This window comes from Mauremys mutica, chromosome 9 (assembly GCF_020497125.1).
Source record: "Mauremys mutica isolate MM-2020 ecotype Southern chromosome 9, ASM2049712v1, whole genome shotgun sequence".
NCBI lineage: Eukaryota > Metazoa > Chordata > Testudines > Geoemydidae > Mauremys > Mauremys mutica.
Window position 1 is genome coordinate 67,688,281 of NC_059080.1, and position 22,056 is coordinate 67,710,336.

Here is a 22,056-nt window from a genome sequence, read left to right on the forward strand (position 1 = left end):
CACTTCCTCCTCTGCCAATTCACTTAACCTACTATTTTCAAACTTGGGTGATTAAAGTTAGGTACCTATAGCCATATGGTGACAACTAAATAAGTCTCATGAGCACGTGCAATTCCCCCTTATTTAGATGCTTAAATATATATTTAAGTGCCTAACATGACAGATGTTAGTCTTGCCGTTTAATGCACTCTTGGAAGGCACTCATATGCTATAGTGATGAAGGCAGTACAATAACCTATACAGAATAGAACTTTAAACATGGAATGTGAACACCACAGGCCTTTGTACACAAATTAAATCAGTCCCTCCTAGCAGCTTTTAATGCACTCTCGTATGCACGCAGCACCTCACCCTAACACTCCATAACTCTGGATCACATTTTCACATAGAACCATTCTTGAAATTTGTTTCCAGTGTGAGACACAAGCCAGCTATTATTTAGGATTAGCTATGCATATCTTATCTAGAAATCTACTTTTCTTCAATAAACACAGTAATTCCACACAAACCATCTTCAATTCATGTTCCAAGTTCTCCATGACCTACTTATAGTGGAATACCGGCGAGAAATAAAAAGCAGAATCTTGTTACTTAGTCAGAAATATATTGTATGTTATTAGTTATGACAAATGTAGTTCTCTTTTATGGTTAAAAAATGTAATGGGCCAGGGCTGATGTGACTTCAGTGGAGCTATGCTGATTTATACCAGGTGAGACTCTGGCCCTATTTCTCGATCAGAGACACTCCAACATTTTCAGTGTGGATCACATCTTAAGAGGAATATTATCTCACAGCCGTCTACCCTCCCATTTATATTTACGCAGACTGCCCGCCTTCTCGCTCACAATCACATACTAGTCCTGCAGCAACTGCACCAATTACTCCATGGAAAATTAATATTAAGACAATGTCTAATTTATGTTTAGCTATTTTTAAATATAATTTAGCTGGTGGTAACAAGGAGCAGATTATACCCATGTGACCAGCCAGCTCATCACTGACCACCACCAAGTGCTCTACAGACCAGGTTGGGAACCACCGATCTAAATAATACAAATCAGCTTTCTAGGAGTGACATGATTTGTGGCCAGAAAACATAATGCTATACAATGTCTGAAAGACACTACCGTGTTGCACCTCTCAAGCATCCTGCATTCTAAGGGACATAATAGCACTTGGGTAGGTTTGGGTCATCATGCCCTCTGTCCGTCCGACATATGCTGCTCCACAGGCATCACTCTGAGACTATACAAAGCCATTTGACTTCAAATTGGGTGGCTGTGCCACTGTATAATGAGAACTGGCCCCATATAGACCCTTCTTCTGCCAGTGTTGAGTGTTTCGGTGTATCTTTCCCAGTTTCGCAGCATCGCACAGAGCTGGACTGATATTTTGGCTAGGGGGACCGATGGAACCTCTTTTCCACCTCCTCTGCAGGCACCCCTCCTTATTTCTGTTGCACATGGCGCTTCCCCTTCTGGAACAACCCAAAGGCCATAGTGTTATTGCTGGGGCCTCCTTGAACAGGCAAGGAGTCAATGGATAAAGAGAGGATTATTTGGTGAATAGTAGTCAGGGCAGACCCAGATCCACCAGTTTTGGACTCTTCTTCCTATCCTCCAGACTGCTTAAGCCCTGACCAATTTCTTTCCCCCATCTTTCTCTTCCTCCAGAGTCACATATTTATTCACTCTCTTCTGAACCCCTTTAATTACCTCATCAGTCCCACAATAAAACATTTACTTTTTGTTGCCCCTGCAGCTGCATAAAGCAGATGTGGTACCTTGTGGAAGAGAGAAGGGTTCAAGAGGGAGAAGATGGAGTGAGGTAGCTCTGAAGAAGAGCCCTGGGGGGAAGCATGGAAGGGAAAGAGAGAGGGGTGAAATGGGGACTGGAAAAGAGAAATGGGGCTGAGGAGGCAATGGGTAGCAGCATCGCCTACACACAAGCTATGACTGATACCCTCCCCCCAATCATTCACTAACCAGCACCTTATGCACAACTCTCCCTTCCTCAGGTCACCAGGTTATCTGAAGATCTTAACATGTTTTATAAACATTAATTGAGCTCTACAACACCACTGTGAGGTGGGTATCAACTCCATTTTATAGAGGAAAGGGAAGGAGAAAGATCCTAGAATAGTTCAGTTCTATTCCATATAGGTTCTTCTATTGCCCTCAACTCCATAGCATCTGACCTTCTTCCAGAATCATGTTAAGAAATGTGACAAATGTCTACCATGTGGTTTGTTTTCTCCCTCATCCTCTCCTTCCCCCGTGGGTGGGAGGGAGGGCTAGGGGAGAATTGTGTGTGCAGTTTAGGTTTTGTTCTTTTTCGGTTTCTCTTTTAAATACACACACTGCTCTGTGTTTCTGTTAGAGAATGCACGTCGAAGAAAGGTGCCTTCCACTTGGAACAGAAGGTTTGGTGAGATTTGTGGGAGTTTGTTCCAGTTCTGGACTGACCCCAGAGAAAGCTCTTTCTCCCCGTCAGACAAGCTTTATCCTTGTTGTAGAGAATTCCATTGTGCCTGAGGTCAGCCATGTATTGTGAGAGAGAGTAAATAATACTCTCTATTCACTTTTTCCACATCACTCATGATTTGATAGACCTATAACATCCCTCTTAGTCGACTCTTTTCTAATCAGAACAGCCCTAATCTTTTTGTCTGTCCTCATATGGAAGCTGTTCTGTATCCTTGATCATCTTTGTTGCCCTTCTCTGAACCATTTCCAGTTCCACTATATTTTTTCTGAGATGGGGTGACCAGAACTGCATGCAATATTCAAGGTGTGGGAACACCATGGATTTCTAAAGTGGCATTATGATATTTTCTGGGGTTTTTTTACCCCTTTCCTAATAGATGCTAACATACTGTTAGCCTTTTTGACTGCTTACAATGCTTTGACAAACTTACAGTGTAAGGTCTTGATCCTGCAAATGGATATTCCCATGGATCTACCGACATGCCACTCCACTGACTTCTGTGGGGCTCTACATAGGTGCAGGAGCCAATCTGCATAGATCCTGTCAGGGCCTAAAATATTACCACTGTAATCCTACTTAATTGGGACATGCTACATTGGGGCAGCTGTTTTATTGGGTAATATCTATGAAAATTGATTTTGCATAATCTAGTGAGCAGTATTGGCAGAACTTCCACTTAGTGAAGAGGAATTTAACTAAAGCCATCTAGTGTTTAGTCAGATGTTAAATAGATGTGGAGCTTTAGTTCATAAATTTCAGCTCAATGAATTTACAAATCAAACAGTTTAAAATTAACAAACAAATATATATTTTCAAATTTGACTTTCTTTGTAAATCTCATTGTGACTTTTACATCAAGCCACAAGACTGTATGGACTAGACTAGAGGATGGTGTTTATAACGTTGCATATGAAGGGCCAGTTTTATTATGATGCATTTTATATGTAATGTACTAACTATTAACCATTTTAGAATTATATAGAAACTGCTTGCCTGATTCTCTTTGCACTCATGCTGGTGTAAATCAGGAGTAACCACAATGAAATAAATGGAGTTACAACAGTACAAAATTAGTGAGAGAGGAGAATGAGGTCCCACAAGTTAAGGCACTAATAAACTCAGTACAAACGGTCCTTAATTTTTAAAAATGAGCACACTGATGTTTTGAACCCATAACCTTGGATATTGTAGCATGACAACTTTTACTATTAGGCTATAGATTTTAGATTTTCCTATAGTGTCAGCTGACTTCAGAAAAATTCAAAACAAAGTAAACATGCTCACAAATATTATCTAGATCAGGGATCAGCAACCTTTGGCACGCGGGCTGCCAGGGTAAGCACCCTGGCGGGCCGGGCGGGTTTGTTTACCTGCCACATCCGCAGGTTCTGCCAATCACAGCTCCCATACATCCCTCGGCCCACACCTCTTCCTGCAGCCCCCATTGGCTTGGAGCGGTGAACCATGGCCACTAGCGGGGCTGCAATTGGCCGAACCTGAGGACGCAGCAGGTAAACAAACTGGCCCGGCCTGCCAGGGTGCTTGCCCTGGCAGGCCACGGGCCAAAGGTTGCCGACCCCTGAGCTAGATCCTTACTATATATGTAACCACTGGAGACCTGATTTACAACTGTGTTACTCCAGTTTTCCACTGTGTAACTCCATTGAAATCAGTGGAGTTAGATGGTGCAAAACGGGAGTAACACAGCAGTAAATCAGCCCCAAGGCTTAACAAAAATCACACCATCACAAGCAAACACACTGGAAACTCTTTCTTCATTCACAGAGCAGTTCAAACAGCATCAATACATCACATCAGAAAAGTAGTGTTTCCCACTCTTTTGACTTAACTTATGTGAAAGTCCCTATATAATGAATTACTTCCTCAGATCTAGGAGAGCCTATAATGCCTTTGCATTCTTTCCTTACTCCTCTGCTATGAGCACAATAATTATCACCAAATGTTAACATTGTCCATTTTGCACTATAACATCTGGTAGAACCAAAACACCAGCGACTCAGCTATTTTACATTTTGATTATACAGTGTAACTAGCCCTCACAAGTAATAGCAGGCAAAGGATCAATGCAGGAACTGATCAATGGGAGAGCAGGCCCTAAGCACTGAGCATTGTAGTGCGACATGTAGAATAGTCACTACTACCGTGAATTGTTTGTGCAAGCAAAAGTGATGCACAATCAGGCTGCCACATAACATACATCCAAAGCATATGTTAATACCTCTATGCAGTGTTGACCCCTAATAGGAAATATGATATATTATTTAATATTTGAATTATAGTAGCACACACAGGCCCTAACAAGGGCATCATCATGCTAGATGCAATGCAAACACATATAAAAACACAGGGTAAACTTTTCAAAGTACCTAAGTGACTTGGGAGCAAAGGGACTTAGGTACTTAGACTCAGATCCTAAAAGCTATTTGGATACCTAACTTCCACTGGTTTCAATAGGAGTTAGGCAGCTAAATACTTTTGAGGACCCAGGCTTTAGAGGCTTAATTTCTATTGACTTTCAATGAGACTTAGGCTCCTAATCACTCATTTTTGAACATGGGACTCAGGTACTTTTGAAAAGTCTCTACAGTCTCCAATTGAATATATTTGAAGGGTGTTAAAAAAAAAACACAGAGGGAGAGGATTTCTAGCAAAACACAGAGGGAAGTCTTCCTAGGTACAGAGGATGACATCTAAGCTGATACTCAGTAATATTTTCCTGATAATGAATTATAACAGAATGAGGAATAGTCTCCTAAAGGAAATATTGGAGACTCTCTCAATGGAGGCACTTTTAAAAGTAGACTGGAGAAATCACTCAGGTATATGCTGAAGGGAAGAATTCTGCACGGGCAAAGAATGGACTAGATTACCTAATAGACCTTTTCTATCTCTAATTTCTAATACATATGTCTTGCCTTTTGTTATCATATTTTGTTTAAGCAGTTTGTAACTGATTGAGCCAATGTTGTATTTCCTAGATTTTGACTGAGTACTCCTTAAAAGATGCTGTTATTCACTTGGGATCACACTAATGTGATTAGCCTTGACATTTCAACAGTCTTATCATAAACAGAGAGTTTTCTATGTGCTTTTAAGGCAGTAAGATCTTTCAACCAAATGGGCAAAACATTTGAAAAGTGAATTTTGCAAGAGACTAGTGGATATTTTGCACTAAATGCAGTCTGGAAAATATATCAAAGTCAAAAGACTGATGTATTGTTAATGACATTTCTAACTTAAGCCAAAGAATTTGTTCCCTTTGCTTGATAGTGTTTTTCTTTATTTTACGTTAGGGATTTTTTTTCTTAAAGTGTTTGTGTTAAGTTAGTGCTGCAAAAGGCACTGCATTGACAGTAACAGCTCTGGAGTCAGGAGTTCTCTAAGGCCTGGTCTACACGGGGCAGAGAAGAGGGCACGGGGAAATGGATCTAAGTTACCCAACTTCAGCTACGTGAATAACGTAGCTGAAGTCGATTTACTTAGACCTACTCACCATGGTGTCTCCACTGCGGTGAGTTGACTGCTGCCACTCCCCCGTAGATTCTGCCTGTGCCTCTCCCAGCGATGGAGTACAAGAGTCAACGGGAGAGCGCTCAGGGGTCGATTTATCGCGTCTAGACTAGACCCCCAATAAATTGACCCCCGCTGGATCGATCCAGCAGGTAGTATAGACATATCCTTAGAGGCTAGTCCTCCATTCCTCCCTCAATCAAAACGTCTCAAAGAAAACAAGGGCCTTATCCAAAGCCCATAGAAATCAGTCTTTCCATTGTGTCAGTGGACTTTGGATCAGACCCTAAGAGCTTACTCTGAGCAAGGAGTTGAGAATCAGGTCCTGTGTGTCCCTGGAATAGATACACCACTGATAGGTCAGCTTCCTCACAATGCCCCACCAATGTGCCCCCATCCTGTTCCAGCTCCTCCGAACGTCAGAGGGCAATTCAGGTTCCATGCCTATTCAGACCATGGCCTTTCTGTTGATTCTGCCAAGAGGGGTCCCCATTATGGTGGTGGGTTTTGTGATACGGACAGTTTTCCATTGGGCTGACAACATCAGAGACATTTCACAAAACAGTTAAGCTGGGATTTCCAAAGAGGTATTGTGCGCCCAACTTCCATTGAAATTCAAGGCACCTAACTCCCTTAAATTTCTTCAAAAATCCCAGATTTAGTCTTTTTGTTTAATAACTTCTAAAATACTGTAGTTGAGTATTCTCAGAAAATATTTCAATTTACTTGTTTTTTAACATATATTTACCAATTAAAATGCCCCAAATTCAAGCCCTTGGCAGCCGAGAACTGGAAAACAGGATCACAGAATTATTTCCTTTCTTCACCACCATACTTAAACACTGAACCTTTTTTTTGGCCAGTATAGATCTATAGTTAAATAATTTACCAAGATAAATTCCTGCCTCTCTCCAGAAAAATGTCTGTAATTATGTGGATATTTTCTACCAAACTGTACAAAGTATTTTCTTTCTTTTCTTCTCTACATGATGTAAAATGGATGTGCCTCAAAACAGATTCTGTTACTTATAGCAAAGCAGGATTAACAACAGAGATGTGCCAAAAGGCGGTCAGTGTCCCTGAATCTATACCTTACACTACCCATCTTCTATCCCACAGGGGTAGGCTGAGTAGTTTGGACTACTCACTCAATCTACTTTAGGGGAATGCAGCTTCAGTAAAGTCTTCACTCTTGACACAGCTCATCCTTTCACATCATTTTTCAGTGACTGCCTAGCACATGAATTCAGTTTGTTACTCCAAAAAAAAAAAAAAAAGACACTATTAAATCCACTGGATTGGATTTTCAATTTTCAATTTGAAAAGCTCACTAAAACCTAACAAAAGCGATGGCAACTTCTTTGTCACTCTCTTTTGCCTTCCTTTCCCCTCCCCATCCCATTCTTACAGAAAAGCACAAAAGAAAGAAAAAAATACATGTAACTAAATATCTGTGAAAAGGATATCTATTTTTTTAAAAAACGACTTGAGACTTCTAGACAGAAGAGTTTTTCCACTTGCAGCTGAGCTGATTAGTCTGTTACATAGCATTGCTCCATAAATAAGGCAGTAGCAAGCTCACCACTGTAAGTTGGATTTTGAAATATGCCATCGGCACACTAATTTTTTTCTTTTTCTTTTTTTTTTATTTTAAAGAATCAATCTGAATTTTCACACACATGATTTTTTTCCCTGTAAAGTCCGAAACAAAACAAACAAGGGATTTGGGAGAGAAGAGACAACATAAAAATAGATGTTTTCACTTTGTGAATGTTTTTCTTATTTATTTTTTCTTTAGCATATCATAACTAAAATTGAGGTGTTAGTCTAGAAATTCCATATCTGGTGTAATCTGTTGCCTTTGATTAATTACAGGGAAGTTGTGAATGGAAATTATTTACTTATTAAGAACCAGAATTTGCTATCATTATTCATGCTTAGTAATACTTTATGAGTAGTTCTATCACTCTCAATTGGATTAGTCAGAGAGTAAGGTACTAGTTAATATGAGTATAGGTGGCAGAATGTGGTGCTAAATCAGAGGCATACACAGACTGCAGATGGCCTCCTTGGGGGCAACTGTAGGGGCATAGGCACATGGGGGTCCAAGGGCAGTCTGTGGAGGAGAAAGCCACATGGAGGTAGAGGATAATCTAAGGAAGAGCAGGTTCCACCCCTGCAACCTCTGCCAACAGTTTGTGAGGCACTCCTCTTACAAAGCAACTCTTAAATACTTTTATTTAAAAAAAAAACTAAGGAAATTCCCAGGCAAAAAACTTGGTGGAGGTGGAAATAATGTTTCCCATATCAAATCAATTACTTAAGGAATAATGTCATAGGAAGTGCGGTTCCATTGTAACAATTCCACTATATTAGCAGCACCCACTGAATAAATGAAAGCTGAGAAATTCCCACCCTCAAACAGCACACATCTGCATTACATCACTGACTTCAAAATGGAGAGGTGACCTAACTGGGCTTCCCTATTCTTGTTGATGGGCTGATTGTACATTACTGAGGCATGAATACAAAGTGCCCCCTCCCTTACATGGTTACAGCGATAGGCGCTGACTCTATGAGTACTCCACGGCTGGAGCACACACGGAAAAAAATAGTGGGTGCTCAGCACCCACCATCGGGCCCCACCAATCAGCTCCTCCCCCCCACAGTGCCTCCCGCCCACTGCGATCAGCTGTTTAGCAGCATGCAGGAGGAATTGGGGTGATGGGGTGGAGTGAGGGCAGGGCATGCTCAGAGATGGGGGTGGAACAGGGTGGGAAGAGGCAGGGCAGGGTGGGGCCGTGGGGCCTTGGGGGAAGGGGTGGTGTGGGGGCGGGGCCTGGGCAGAGCCAGGATCAAGTACCTCTGGAGAAATGAGCTGGCGCCTGTGACTAAAACAAACTTCTGCCATATAGAGTCACAGAAATGTAGAGCAGGATGGTCATCAAGTCCAGCCTGCTATGCTTAGACAGGACCAAGTAAAGCTAGACCATCCCTGACACATGTTTGTCCAACTCGTTCTTAAAAACTTCCAATGATGGGGACTCCACAACCTCTCTTAGAAGCCTATTCCAGAGCTTAACTACCCTTACAGACAGAAAGTTTCTCCTAATATCTAACTTAAATCTTCCTTGCTGCAGATTAAGCCCATTACTTCCTGTCCTACCTTCCGTGGTCATGGAGAACAATTGATTGCAGTCCTCTTTATAACAGCCCTTAACATATTGGAAGACTTACCAGCTCATCCCTCAGCATTCTTTTCTTAAGAATAATGCCCAGTTTTTTTAGCTTTTCCTCATCAGTCAAATTTTCTAAACTTTTTATCAATTGTTGTTGTTCTCTTCTGGACTCTCTCCATTTTACCCACGTTTTTCCAGTCCTCCAGCTGAGGCCTCACTATTGCCGACATACAACACCTCTGTTAATACACTCCAGAATGATATTAGCCTTTTTGCAACTGCATTGCACTGACTCATATTAATTTGCAATCCTCTATAATCTCCAACTGCTTTTCAGCAATGTTACCACCTAGTCCATTATTTCCCATTTTGTAGTTATTCATTTCAGTTTTGCTTCTTTAATACATAAGAACATAAGAACGGCCGTACTGGGTCAGACCAAAGGTCCATCTAGCCCAGCATCTGTCTACCAACAGTGGCCAATGCCAGGTGCCCCAGAGGGAGTGAACCTAACAGGCAATGATCAAGTGATCTCTCTCCTGCCATCCATCTCCATCCTCTGCCGAACAGAGGCTAGGGACACCATTCTTTACCCATCCTAGCTAATAGCCATTTATGGACTTAGCCACCATGAATTTATCCAGTTCCCTTTTAAACATTGTTATACTCCTAGCCTTCACAACCTCCTCAGGTAAGGAGTTCCACAAGTTGACTGTGCGCTGCGTGAAGAAGAACTTTGAACTTGTCTTTATTGAATTTCATCTTGTTGAATTCAGGCCAGTTCTCCAATTTGTCAAGGTCTTTTTGAATTGTAATCCCTGTCCTCCAAAATGCTGGCAACCCCTCCAATCTTGGTGTCATCCTCACATTTTATAAGTATGCTCTCCACTCCATTATCCATTATTATTAATGATAATATTGGATAGATCCAGGACTGACCCTTGTGGGATCCTACTAGATATGGCCTCTCAGTTTGATAGCAAACCACTGTCTTTGAGTATGGTCTTTCAACCAGTTGTTCACCCACCCTATAGTAATTTAATCTAGGCCACATTTCCCTAGTTTGGTAATGAAACTGTCATGTGGGACTGTCAAAAGCCTTATTACAGTCAAGGTATATCACATCTACTGCTTTTCCCCTCACCACTAGGCCAGCAACCCTGTCCAAAAAAAAGAGGGGGTGGGAATTAGGTTGGTTTGTCATAATTTGTTCCTGATAAATCCATGCTGCTTATACCTAATAAATCTATTAATCTTTAGGTGCTCACATACTGATTGTTTAATTGGTTCAAGTATCTTTCCAGGTATGAAAGTTAGTCTCATTGGTCTATTATTCCTTGGGCCATCTTCAAGGCCATACACAATCATGTGGAAAGGACAGGATTTCACATCTCTTCACCAAAATTTATCACATTAGGGATAGTCCCTCACTCTGCAAATATATGGCTTTTCAAATGTAAAGTAAGTGTCATACTGCAAAACTGTTCAAAAAGATACAAAGCTGTCATATCTTACAATGCTATAAACTTTGTAAAGGCTAGCAAAGAAATTAGATAGATTACGTTCCTAGGGCACAGGATCGTAGGGAATGTACATCTCAAAAGCCATGTTCTTCAGAGTTCCTCAAGTATACAGATAATCTACAGCTTGGCTGGAGCGATTTAAGTTGTCTACAACAGGCTGTGAATGTCTTAGAGCCTTATCAAGATATTGGGTCTGATTCATGGTTATGATCTGGCCCCTTTGCACCTCTCACTGTAGAGAGTGTGCCGGTGAAGGAAAGAGGCATGCAGGGGGCAGAGAAGTGGAACACCTCTCTATTACACCAATCTTCCACTGGTGTAAAGTCCTTGAGGACCTAGCAATGGTGACAAAGTTGGAGCAATTTTTTGGTTGCTCTGATATCCTGGCCATGCCAGCACAGAATCAAGGAGAAGAAATTGGTCCCCTTCCTCTTCCCTGCACCAAGCAGAGCTTGGACACTGGGCAAAAATCAAGCCCCACATTTAAAAGTCCTTAATCAAAGGGCTTGTCTACACTGGAGACATTTTCTAACCGGGAGGTGGTCGTCAAACTGATTCAGTAAAAATGGGTCAGGACACCTCAAACTGGATCTACACTACATTTCTAACCAGTTTTTAAATCAGTTTAGCAGACTGGTTTTTTAAACCTGCCAGAAAATGTCCCCGTGTAGGCATGCCCAAATGTCTTACAAATAACGTGCCATGATGAGTGCATAGGTTGGAAAGCGAGAGCAAAGTTATGATTCTTTGGGTGACCATGTATCTTATTTTCTAATGCACAGGGGAGGCTTTTAAAGACAGTCTTAACTTTGCATTTCCAAGCTTCCTAGCATCTGTGATTTTGGATTCAGTTATGATGTTCTGTTAGGGCTAGATGCTGCCTAGATCGTGTGTGTCCTGATTAAGGGCCAGGCAGAATTGCAGCCCCTGGATGCAGAGGAGTAAAGGAACTGCTTTGTCCGGACTCTTTCTGGAGTACATGGTGCCCCAAAGAGGGCTGGGGGGGGGCAGGGGCAGGATTGGTTTTGGCAGATATTTCATAGTGTATAAAGACTAGTAACTGACACACAACAGTGGCTTCCTGCATGATAAAAACAGTATCTGCTGTTATGGTAGCCGGGCGGGGGAATGACATAGCTATTGATAATGATCATTTTTCTAGGCTTCTATCGTATTGTTCTCTTTAACCTCTGAGGATAGGACAAGAAGCAATGGGCTGAAATTGCAGCAAGGGCAGTTTAGGTTAGACATTAGGAAAAAATTCCTAACTATCAGGGTAGTTAAGCACTGGAATAAATTGCTTAGGGAGGTTGTGGAATCTCCATCATTGTCTAACCTGCTCTTAAAAATCTTCAAACACCTGTCAGGGGTCGTCCTGCGTCAGTGCAGAGGACTGGACTAGATGACCTCTCGAGGTCCCTTCCAGTCTTATGAGTCTATGATTGTTACCCACCAAAAAAAAAATGTAAATCAGTGAAAGATGATTAAGCAAAACTACGAATGCCATGTCATTATAGCCATCCACCTCCTCATCCTTAAATCACTTTGCAATTTTCCTTTTATGATTCTTCTTTTAGATCATGTCCTTCATACATGTGTTTTATGCAACACTGTGTACAATCTTCAACTAGTGCTGAACTACTTTGGCAGACTTCTAGTGTTCCAGGCAGATGGCGAAGACTAAGCACGTACCCACAGACTGGCTATTTCAGATGAAACTCCTCTTTAATCCAGAAAAGGTTTAGTTCTGGCATTTTAATCATTGATTGACTGGGATCTTTCCTTCCATGCTGGGTTAAGTCAAAGATCCATATGTTAGATGTACTAGGGAATTTGTGAGGCTGTAGATCATAGCATTGGTGAGAGTCTCAAGGGAACAGAGGAAGTCATAAGGAATGTAAGAAGTCACAGGGTTAAAGCCACATTAAGACAGCTGTTATGTTAATGAGAGTTCTGCTTTTCTTCCAACTGTGGGTCACTAATTAAGAAAAATATTAATAACTGTTTTATTGTTTTTCACAGTTGACATTAAAGTTAATGTAGACTGGAACACCATACCCAAGAAGCTATTCTTACTCCTAATAGACCTAGTGTAGAAAATCATAGTTGTTATATTTGTGCACAGCACATCCCATTGTCACTGCCGAGTTTAGTCTAGTGCAGTACAATTCCATTTAAGATGCTGTCATCTGTTTTGTTGGCTTTTCATTCTCAGTAAAGGTAATAATGGAACTATGCCTCATTGAGTTTATCTTCTCAAAGAACTACGGTTCATCCACGCAGTAGATTTGCTTTCCTAATTGTAACAGGATAGTTATGAGAGCTTTGTGAACACTTCAGTAAGAAAGTCAAAAATGGACAAAATTCAAAATGGCTGGATCCGTGAGGAAGTATATATAGCAACAGAGCTGTGTTGCAATTGGCACTCTTATTTTGCAAGGGTTAGTGCAATATTTTTGGTTATTTGTTTCAATTTACAGGGATTTGGACCCCCCTCAGGTTCAACTTCAAAAGAACTCAAAACATCAAAGCAAAATTCAGCCAAAGCAACCAAATTTCATTTGTTTTCCTTCCTGAAATATGTGCAGACACACATTTTGCCTGAGTTCAACACCCAAAGTTAAGCTTACCCAAGACCACTCAAGATTAGCTCAAATCCTTTGAAATGAATCACAATTGTTAGCAATCTGATCTTTGTCTTCAGTTAGTAATGGAACTCCAAACCAGGCAAGTTTTGTATGATTTTGGGTTTGGTAGTATGATAGACCCAGGCCAGTTGGGTACAGCAGAGTAGTCTTATTGGTAGCCAAAGGACCTCCCCCCAAACCTAAGGGAAGGATCCACAGGACCTGGATAACCAAGTAATTCTGGGGGACAACTAATGAAATAACAGGGACAGGAGTGTGGTCAAAGGGCTAAACATAGGGAACCTAACGGGGACACCGAGCAGAGAACCCCAGACAGCGCCCACTGCTCCTCGAAGGCATCAAGGGAGCCAGCGGACGACGCCCAGAGGAACTCTGCCCGGATGCGTGAACGGACTGAGGAGTGGAAATAGGCCCCACAGTCACAGGAAATCCCGTTGGCCAACCTCCTCTCCCTGGTTTTGTAGATGGCCAGTTTGGCCAGGGCCAAGAAGAGGTTGACAAGGAGGTCCCGCGACTTTGTGGGGCCTCGGATGGGGAGTGCGTAAATGAACAGGTGAAAGGAAAAGTGCAACCAAAAATGTAATAATATATCTAAGAGGAGCCAGAATAGGGGCTGCAACCTGGCACACTCCAGATAAACGTATGCCAGGGTTTCCCTCACGCCACAGAAGGGGCAGGTGTCCGGGATATGGGTGAACCGCACCAAGTACATGCCCATGCTCACGGCCCCGTGAAGGAGCCGCCAACTGATATCCCCGGCGGGCCTCAGAACCAGGGTGGAGGTACAGCAGAGTAGTAGAAGGGAGATATACTGGCCACTGGATAAGCAGTTTTCTGTTCCCTGAGTGACCAGAGCAGGGGCTGCTCCAGGCTAAGGAGAACACCTGACTCCAATTAACCTGCAAAGAGTCAGGTGAGGCTGTTAAGCACCTGATTCTAATTAAGACCCCTCTGATGCTATAAAAGGGTTCACTCCAGTCAGGCCAAAGAGAGCCAGGGAGTCAGAGGAGAGGAAGTGCAGCTGAAGGGCTCATTAATGAAGACACCCTCAAGTCATTGGTAAGGGAGCCCTAAGGTAAGGGTGAAGAAGGGAGAAGCAGGAGAGCTGTGGGGAAGTGGCCCAGGGAAATGTAGCAACTCTGGCAGTGGAAGGTCGGCTGCCAACAGCTGCTACCATTAGGGCCCCTGGGCTGGAACCCAGAGCAGAGGGTTGGCCTGGGTTCCGCCCAACCCCCCACTACAGAAACACCTCCTGGGAGGGGAAGCCGGCCCCTGTCAGAACAGGAGGCTAAACTGTTTTGGTAAGAGGCCGTAGGAGCAACAGAAACTGTGGGAGTTCTCTCACCAACCTCTTTGCTGGCTTATGATGAAAAGGGCTCAGTAGACTGTAACCCTGGCCCTAGAGAGAGAAGGGCTACGTGGAGTGTTGCAGTGAGCCTCTGAAGCTAGCATAAACCGCCTGGAAGCGCGGGACCCACGGGGACAAGGTTGTAGCTCTGCCACAGCAGGAAGCAGTTCCCTTTGGCCACCATGAAGCAGAAAGTGTCTGATGCACTCTGAACCTAAACTCTTTGGGACAGTCCATTCCAGAATTGGCCAAATGTGGGGGTTGGAAACCCACTTTATGCCTATTTATATAATCCCACTATTTTCTCCATCAGATTTTTAATTTGTTTACATTTACTCAGATCCATATTATTTTGAAAATATGTATGTCCAAGGATTTCTTAATTGAAGTGACAATGGAGATGAAAGGAGACACCATATACTTGAAATCTCATCAACTTCATAAGTTAAAGTGCAATAGTTTCAGGTAGTAAACACCTGAGTCACCCTGTCAACTTTTGTGGTTTTCAGTCAAATTTTCCCTTTTTTTTTTTTTTTAATTCTCTCCCATGTTGCTGTCCAATACAAACCAGGAGAAACTAGCTAATTAATTATAGTGGGGAAAACAGAGAAACGGACTATATACAAAGTGTTGTCAAATGTGCAAATTAAACAAATTGGGAAAACAGATAATTTTTTTCTCTATTCTCTTTCCATTACATTCATTGTAAGTGTACCATGATCTGTAAACAACAAAAAACTCTCCTTCAAAGTTATCCACTGTTATGAAAATCGGAAAGCCATTGTCCATTGGTTGGTGTAAAAAAAAACAACAACAACAACAAACAACCCAACAACTGAGCTTATAAACAACCTGGCTTCTCATTTTTCCTTTTATCCCACATTATAGTTGTGCAAGAACATAAACAAAATGACCTCTCAGCTTTCTAATAAACCTATGCAATGACAGAAAAGGAACTGCTTTTTTAGACAGCTTTTTAAACATGTACCTGAACCCGAGCCTCAGTAAGTTTGGCTCTCTGTGCAAGTTCTTCCCGAGTGTAAATATCAGGGTAGTGGGTCCTCTCAAAAGCTCTTTCCAGTTCTTCTAGTTGTTCTGCAGTAAAGGTTGTTCGACTACGACGCTGCTTTCTTTTTAAAGGTAAATCTGGTTCAGAATCTATATCAGAGCCTTCATCAGATTGGGGTGCTGATGCTGGAAGAAAAATCAGGGAGCAATAAGGTTCTAGCTGACAAAACCAAAAGAAAAAGTAATCCATGATTATTTTTTTCCACTGGGAAATAAATAGCTTCATATATAAATCTTGATTCATTTGGTAAACTTGATTCTAGAATGGATACACTCTAATCTGAGAGCAGAAGTAAATGCTACATTACAGTGTATTACTGGTACATTTGCTGAGATGAATGAATAATTCTCAACCATTTGTTCAATGAATGTATCCTCTTTTCCTGGCCCTGGGATATCTGGAAGCAGATTATGATTTCCTTGAATGTATTTGTTATTCAAACATATTCAATGAATTTTTTACTCTATCAGATTATTGCAGGTATTTGAAATTCGATCTGTACTGCTTCATTTTCATTGGTCAGATAAGCCATACAGTCTTGATCCTTTCTCCTGATTGAGAAAACAAATAAGCACTTGCAGCTAATTTAAAATTCTGCCCCAATGAATACCCGTGAGTGTGACTTTGAAATTCTTTTTTCATAGATGTGTCAGTAAAACCTGATTGCTCAAATTATTATGGAAATCGAATACAAAAAGGACATGAGCATATCTGAAGCAAATTCATTTTTAAATGTGATTAAATATTTGCATAACATCTTTTGCATTATTTGTCCAGTTCTGCAAATCTGCATGGTACTTCCACATCCATACAAGTATAATTCAACAGGATTATATTTTCATAATCATTTGCTACTTATCTATCTTGTGCCTTCCTGAGATTCTGCTAGTAGGTGTGGACAAGTGTTAATGCTCATATAAGATCTCATCTAGTATTGTGTAGGGAGCTTATATAGGAATATGAGCACTGAGCATATACTAAGAGCTGTAGTTTGTGTTTGACCTTATTCTCCACTGTATTGTCAATTATTACTCAGCTCGTTGATAAGGGCCAAGTTCTTCAATGGAATTTTGCTCAATTAAGGATGGCAGAAGTTGAACCATTGTTTTTATTAGCTGCATATCAGTTGCTGGCACAAAAAGTACAATTGCTTTTAGCAGAAATAAAAATACACATGAAGGGCCAGGTTCTGTCCGATTGATTAAACTGACCTGCATCAGGGATGAATTAGGTCAAAATAGTATAGGTGCTTTTCTGACACCAGAATGTGTGTCTAACGATTAAAACTCTGTCCTAAACAAAATAAGGATCATCCCACTGGAATATTATATCCCTCAACCCTCCCCCTTCAGTCTTCCTGGGATTCCACCATAGGAGACTACGGTCATGTTCCAGCTGGGACACCATAAGTTTTCCACACTAACAGAGGCAGCCTGGGAGATGTGCTAAATGAGTGCATCCCATAGGTTCCCTAGATCTGCCCAGGCTGGCTCTGCTAACCTTCTGGGCTGCACAGCCAATGCAAGATGCCCCTGTGGAACAGGGGTTACTGACAGATTGCATGACGGTGCTCCCCTACCTCAGCTGACTTTCCCCTACAAATGGGCAAGAGCCTTGATTACACTGTGACATTTACAAACATTTTAGGTCATCAGCAAGGGCAAAGATTAAAGAAAATAATGTAAGGATTACAGAGAAATCGAGATTTAAATTCTTATCAGATTCTTATACAGACCAAAATACTCCAAATGTATTTCAAGAACTTGTCCTTGTAATTTCTATGCAGTAGATTAATCATGTCTAGAAAAGAATATAGTTAAGTGACTAACATAATGGCTCTATTGTTCTGTTTCTCATTGTTTTGTTTCTAGAAATGAGCCTAACCAAAAATGCTTGTTTAAACACTCCCAAAGTTTGGTTAGATTCAGATCAGATCCATACTTTGCAACTGGACTTTATTTTTATTATGTTTATTAAACAAACAAATCCCCAGATCCAACTTCCCCCACATATGAAGAAGCTCAGATCTAGAAGTGATTTTGCAGCTCAAGCTCACCTCTCCTAGTTTCCTAGTCTCTATGGGGAGAAGATAGTAACATGGATGCTGGGAGAGCTCAGACATATGGTTCTGTGCAGTTGCTCTGTATCCCCATATCTATGAGGCCTATGAAGTGTATACTGTGCAGACTCAAAAATGTCTACAAATAGAGCATAGAGACAAGCTGGGTGAGGTAATATCTTTTATTGGACCAACTTCTGTTGGTGAGAGAGAGAAGCTTTCAAGCCACAGAAGTTGGTCCAATAAAAAAATATTATCTCACCCACCTTGTCTCTCTAATATCCTGGGATCGACATGGCTACAACCACACTGCATAGACATACAGTACATTTTCTTCCTCGTTCTGATAGGGATGGGGGAGGGGTTAATATAGATGCCACTTCTATCTTATACTGACTTCGTTTCAAACGTCTCTTCCAGAACCCTGACAACACCCTCTCTCCTCCTCCATCAGGTAATTGTAATAGAAAAGGGTGGGGTGAGGAGTGGCAAAAATTCCCTCATCCATTAAACTCTGCAAGAGAACCCATCCAGCAACAGGAAGGAGACTCCCCACTGATATTACAATTCATCATTTTATTGAAATACCTAGCACCACTTCTACCTTAAATAAAATGAAATAGATTATTGGTACAGACCTTGATATAAAATAATCCCCTGAACATGACTCATTGAAGCATAACTAAAAACACAAAGCCAGAACAGAAATCTCATTTTAACTCTAGCTAAAGAGACTGACTTGTTCAGTTCCAACTATTTTACATATTCAATTTCACTCAAGCTGTTTGAACCAATAAGTACACCTAATCTATTTACCCAGTCTTGCGTGTAGGAAGACAAGGTCCTTTTACAGGCAACTCAGCTGAAGAGTTTATGAATTTCTGGATACACAGAGAATAGCTATTGCTAGTACAGAGACGCTCAACAACACACTAACCAGTCAGATGTCTAAATGACTTCATAGATTGCTAGGATACAGCAATTAGATTAACTTTAATCTAATCTGTAAACTATTTCAGTCATCTAGCCACAATAAATGTTTTGGGACCAATCCTGCAGGCATCTTGGCCAAAACTCCCATTTTAGTTCATAATTGTAATGCATTGAGAAGTACATATAACTCCCAGTCTCTCACCTCAATGAGAGCCTTGTCTGAGCAAGACTTGAAGGATTTGGGCCCTAAAATTAGAGTACTCACCCTATTTTTCAAATAAAGAACAGACAGCATGATCTGCTGATTCCAAACAGTTTAATTCTATGTTTCAATGTGGTTCAAAACCCTCTTCATTATCAAGTAAAAATTCTAGCATATCATGAAATAAATACAACTCCTTGTTCTTTGAATTTGTGTTAGTTCCCAGTATATTTGACCAAATCATTTCAGGTCTTTTACCTTCTTCAAAACTTGCAGGGTTACAAACACCAGCATTAAACCATCCCAGAAGCTTAAAAACAGAAAAAAAACCACAACCTTCTCTAAGTATCTTCCCCACAGCGGCTCCAGACATAATCATTCTCTGTTGCTATGACAACTCAACTGGAACAGCTATGTGGCTAATGAGCTAGACTAAGAGAAGTTGGTGCTTCTGTTAGAAGAGCACAACCGAAGTGTTAACGGTTTTCTGTACCTGCCTGTGGTAAAACCTGAAACAGGACTCAGGAAATCCTGGTAGGTCCACTTTTGAGACACTTTCTCTGCCAAAGGCTCCCTTTGATTGGGAGGGATTTATAAGTTTCTGAAGAACAATGGGAGTCTGGCCTTAAAACCTATGAACACCACGAAGGAATCCATGAAAGGAAGCTCCAAACCTGTCAATATCAGGGCCTCTTTCAGTACTTTTCTCCCAGCATCCTTCAGGAGCCAGGCTGATGCTGGCTGCCCTATCTATCTAAACGTGTGTCTTCAAAGCTACCGTGGGGTATAGAGTACACACAGAGCATGCCTAGGTAGTGTAGTCAGTGAGGAATGGCTTAGGAGCAGGAGCGATGAAAGCTCTCTAAGGAGTAGGGGGGCTGCCAGCACCCAAACTTGGGCCCCACTCCCCACACCACCCCTTCCCCTGGTGGCCCCACTCCTCACACCACCCTTTCTCCCCAAGCCCCCGCCCTCATGCCACCCATTCCCTCTGAGCCCCTGCACATCCTGCCTGTGAGGCCCTGCCCCTGCACCACCTCTCCCCCAAAAACCCCGTCCCCACTTGCTCTCTCTACCCCTTCCCACCCATTGTTTGCCTTACAGCCAGTAAGAAGTGATGGGGCCCATGGTCCCCTGTCTCCCCCTGTTCTGGCACCCCTGCTTAGGAGAGGAAAGTAAAATGTCCTACACACCTGAAATCTACAGTATAGTACCTACACAGCTTTCTACGTGCCCAAGAAGTGCCTCCCACATCCACACTGCTATTGTTAACAGTATAGTGTCCCACTGCCACCCAGGGCCGGTGCAACCATTTAGGTGACCTAGGCGGTCGCCTAGGGCGCTAGGATTTGGGGGGCGCCATTTTCTTCGGCAGCGACTGCAGCGGCCGGATCTTCGGCCACCCCAGTCGCCACTGGCATTTAGGCAGAGGAAGCTGGGGCAGGGGAGCGCAGGACGGGCCGCCTGCAGCAAGTAAGGGAGGGGGCGGCATGCAGGGGAACTCCCCGCCCCAGCTCACCCCTGCACCACCTCCTCCTCGAGCACGCCATGGCTGCTTCACTTCGCCTGGGGCGCAAAACATCCTTGCACCGGCCCTGCTGCCACCCCCCCTGCCAGAGCCTTTTTCCACCAGAGTGAAAGACTCCAGCAGTAGGGAAAGGCTAAGGCCTGGGAGGTAGAGAAAGTTTCTGGCAGCTCCTGGCTTCTGGAGCCTTTCCCCATTGCCTCCTCACTGAGGTAGGCTTTCCTCACTACTTCCCCACTGTCAGACACCTGTAGCTACACACCACATTGACATGTATGGAGACAGCTGCCTCTCACTGAGGCATGTAGCTACATGTGTAGTGCCTGTACTCTACATGCAACCCTAAATGTTGACAAGGCCTACGGCACTTAGATGCCCCCGCATTGTGGTAGTATCTTAATGTCTCACAGTCTTTAATGTATTTATCCTTACAACACCCCAGGAGATAGTGAACTTCTATTATCCCCTTTTACAGATGGGGAACTGAGCCACAGACACACACTAAGGGTAACATTTTGAAAAGTGCCTAAGGCTCCTAACTGACATAAGTGCTTCTGAACATTTTGTCCTAAGTGACTTTACCAAGGTCACATAGGAAGTATGTGGCAGAGCAGAGCGTTGAACCCAGTCTCAAGTCATAGCGGCATACCCTAACCAGTGAGCCATCCTTCCTCTCTATGGGGGAGGGTTCCATTCACCCCAACCTCTACATAACTATCAGACTTACTCAGACTATCAAGGGAAATATGCATTTCATACTAGGAAAGTTAAAGTTGAAAAGCATAGCTAAAATGAAAATTGAATTAACCTCAGAATCCTCACCTGAATACCTGCATTAACTGGGTGGGGGAGAGGTATTAGGTACATTTAAAAAAGGCAATTTGAATGATTTTATAAACAGTGAACTATTTCTGATATTTCCCTGTTTGCTGAAGATCTTGTATCCATGACAGGATGATATATTTAGCACAGAAATATATGATTAATTCCATTTCCATTCCACCTTCAAATGTTGTCATTTACAGTAAAGAAGGTAAAACAGGACTGCTAACCTAAACATTTTTCTCAGAAAAGTAACTAAAAGAATCTAGGTTAATGCATCTAATACAACTCATAAATTCTGAACTGGAATCACAAAATGAAGGAGAAAAATGAACCTCAGATTAAATGGCTTTCATATTCAGATGAGTTCATCACTACCATTCTACTCCAAACCTGGCTATTGTTATTGAAAAATACCGAGTTCATTTGTCTCATCTGATCTGCATTATTAGAATCAGGCAAATGTAATCTCAAATGATAGCAGTCTGTCTGTACAACAGAGTGCATCATATTTTTCTTTATTGAAATCTGTTCAAAGGTGATGGGCTTTTGACTGAAAAAACAACTCAAACTTTTAACCAGGCAAAAGGCCTACCAGGATATTGACCAAGCCCAGAAATAGGCACATGTACCTAAGAAATTACAATGGTTTTGTAATGTATATTATGACTCAAATACCCCTATTTATGGTACCTGTGAGCAGTCTCATATATTTCTATGATATTGCTG

The 22,056-nt window shown here is 42.0% G+C and overlaps 1 protein-coding gene across 4 annotated transcripts in view; it reads right to left on the reverse strand.

Moving 5' to 3' along the window:
* The window catches only part of PAX3 (paired box 3), a 103,937-nt gene that overhangs the window by 15,909 nt on the left and 65,972 nt on the right, over nucleotides 1-22,056 (reverse strand). For 2 of the 4 annotated variants that reach the window (XM_045029170.1, XM_045029169.1), the window contains exon 5: nucleotides 15,706-15,911. In XM_045029170.1, coding sequence (XP_044885105.1) covers nucleotides 15,706-15,911 — 206 coding nt within the window. The remainder of the gene's footprint in view (nucleotides 1-15,705; nucleotides 15,912-22,056) is intronic. The other 2 variants (XM_045029171.1, XM_045029172.1) reach the window with 1 other exon arrangement.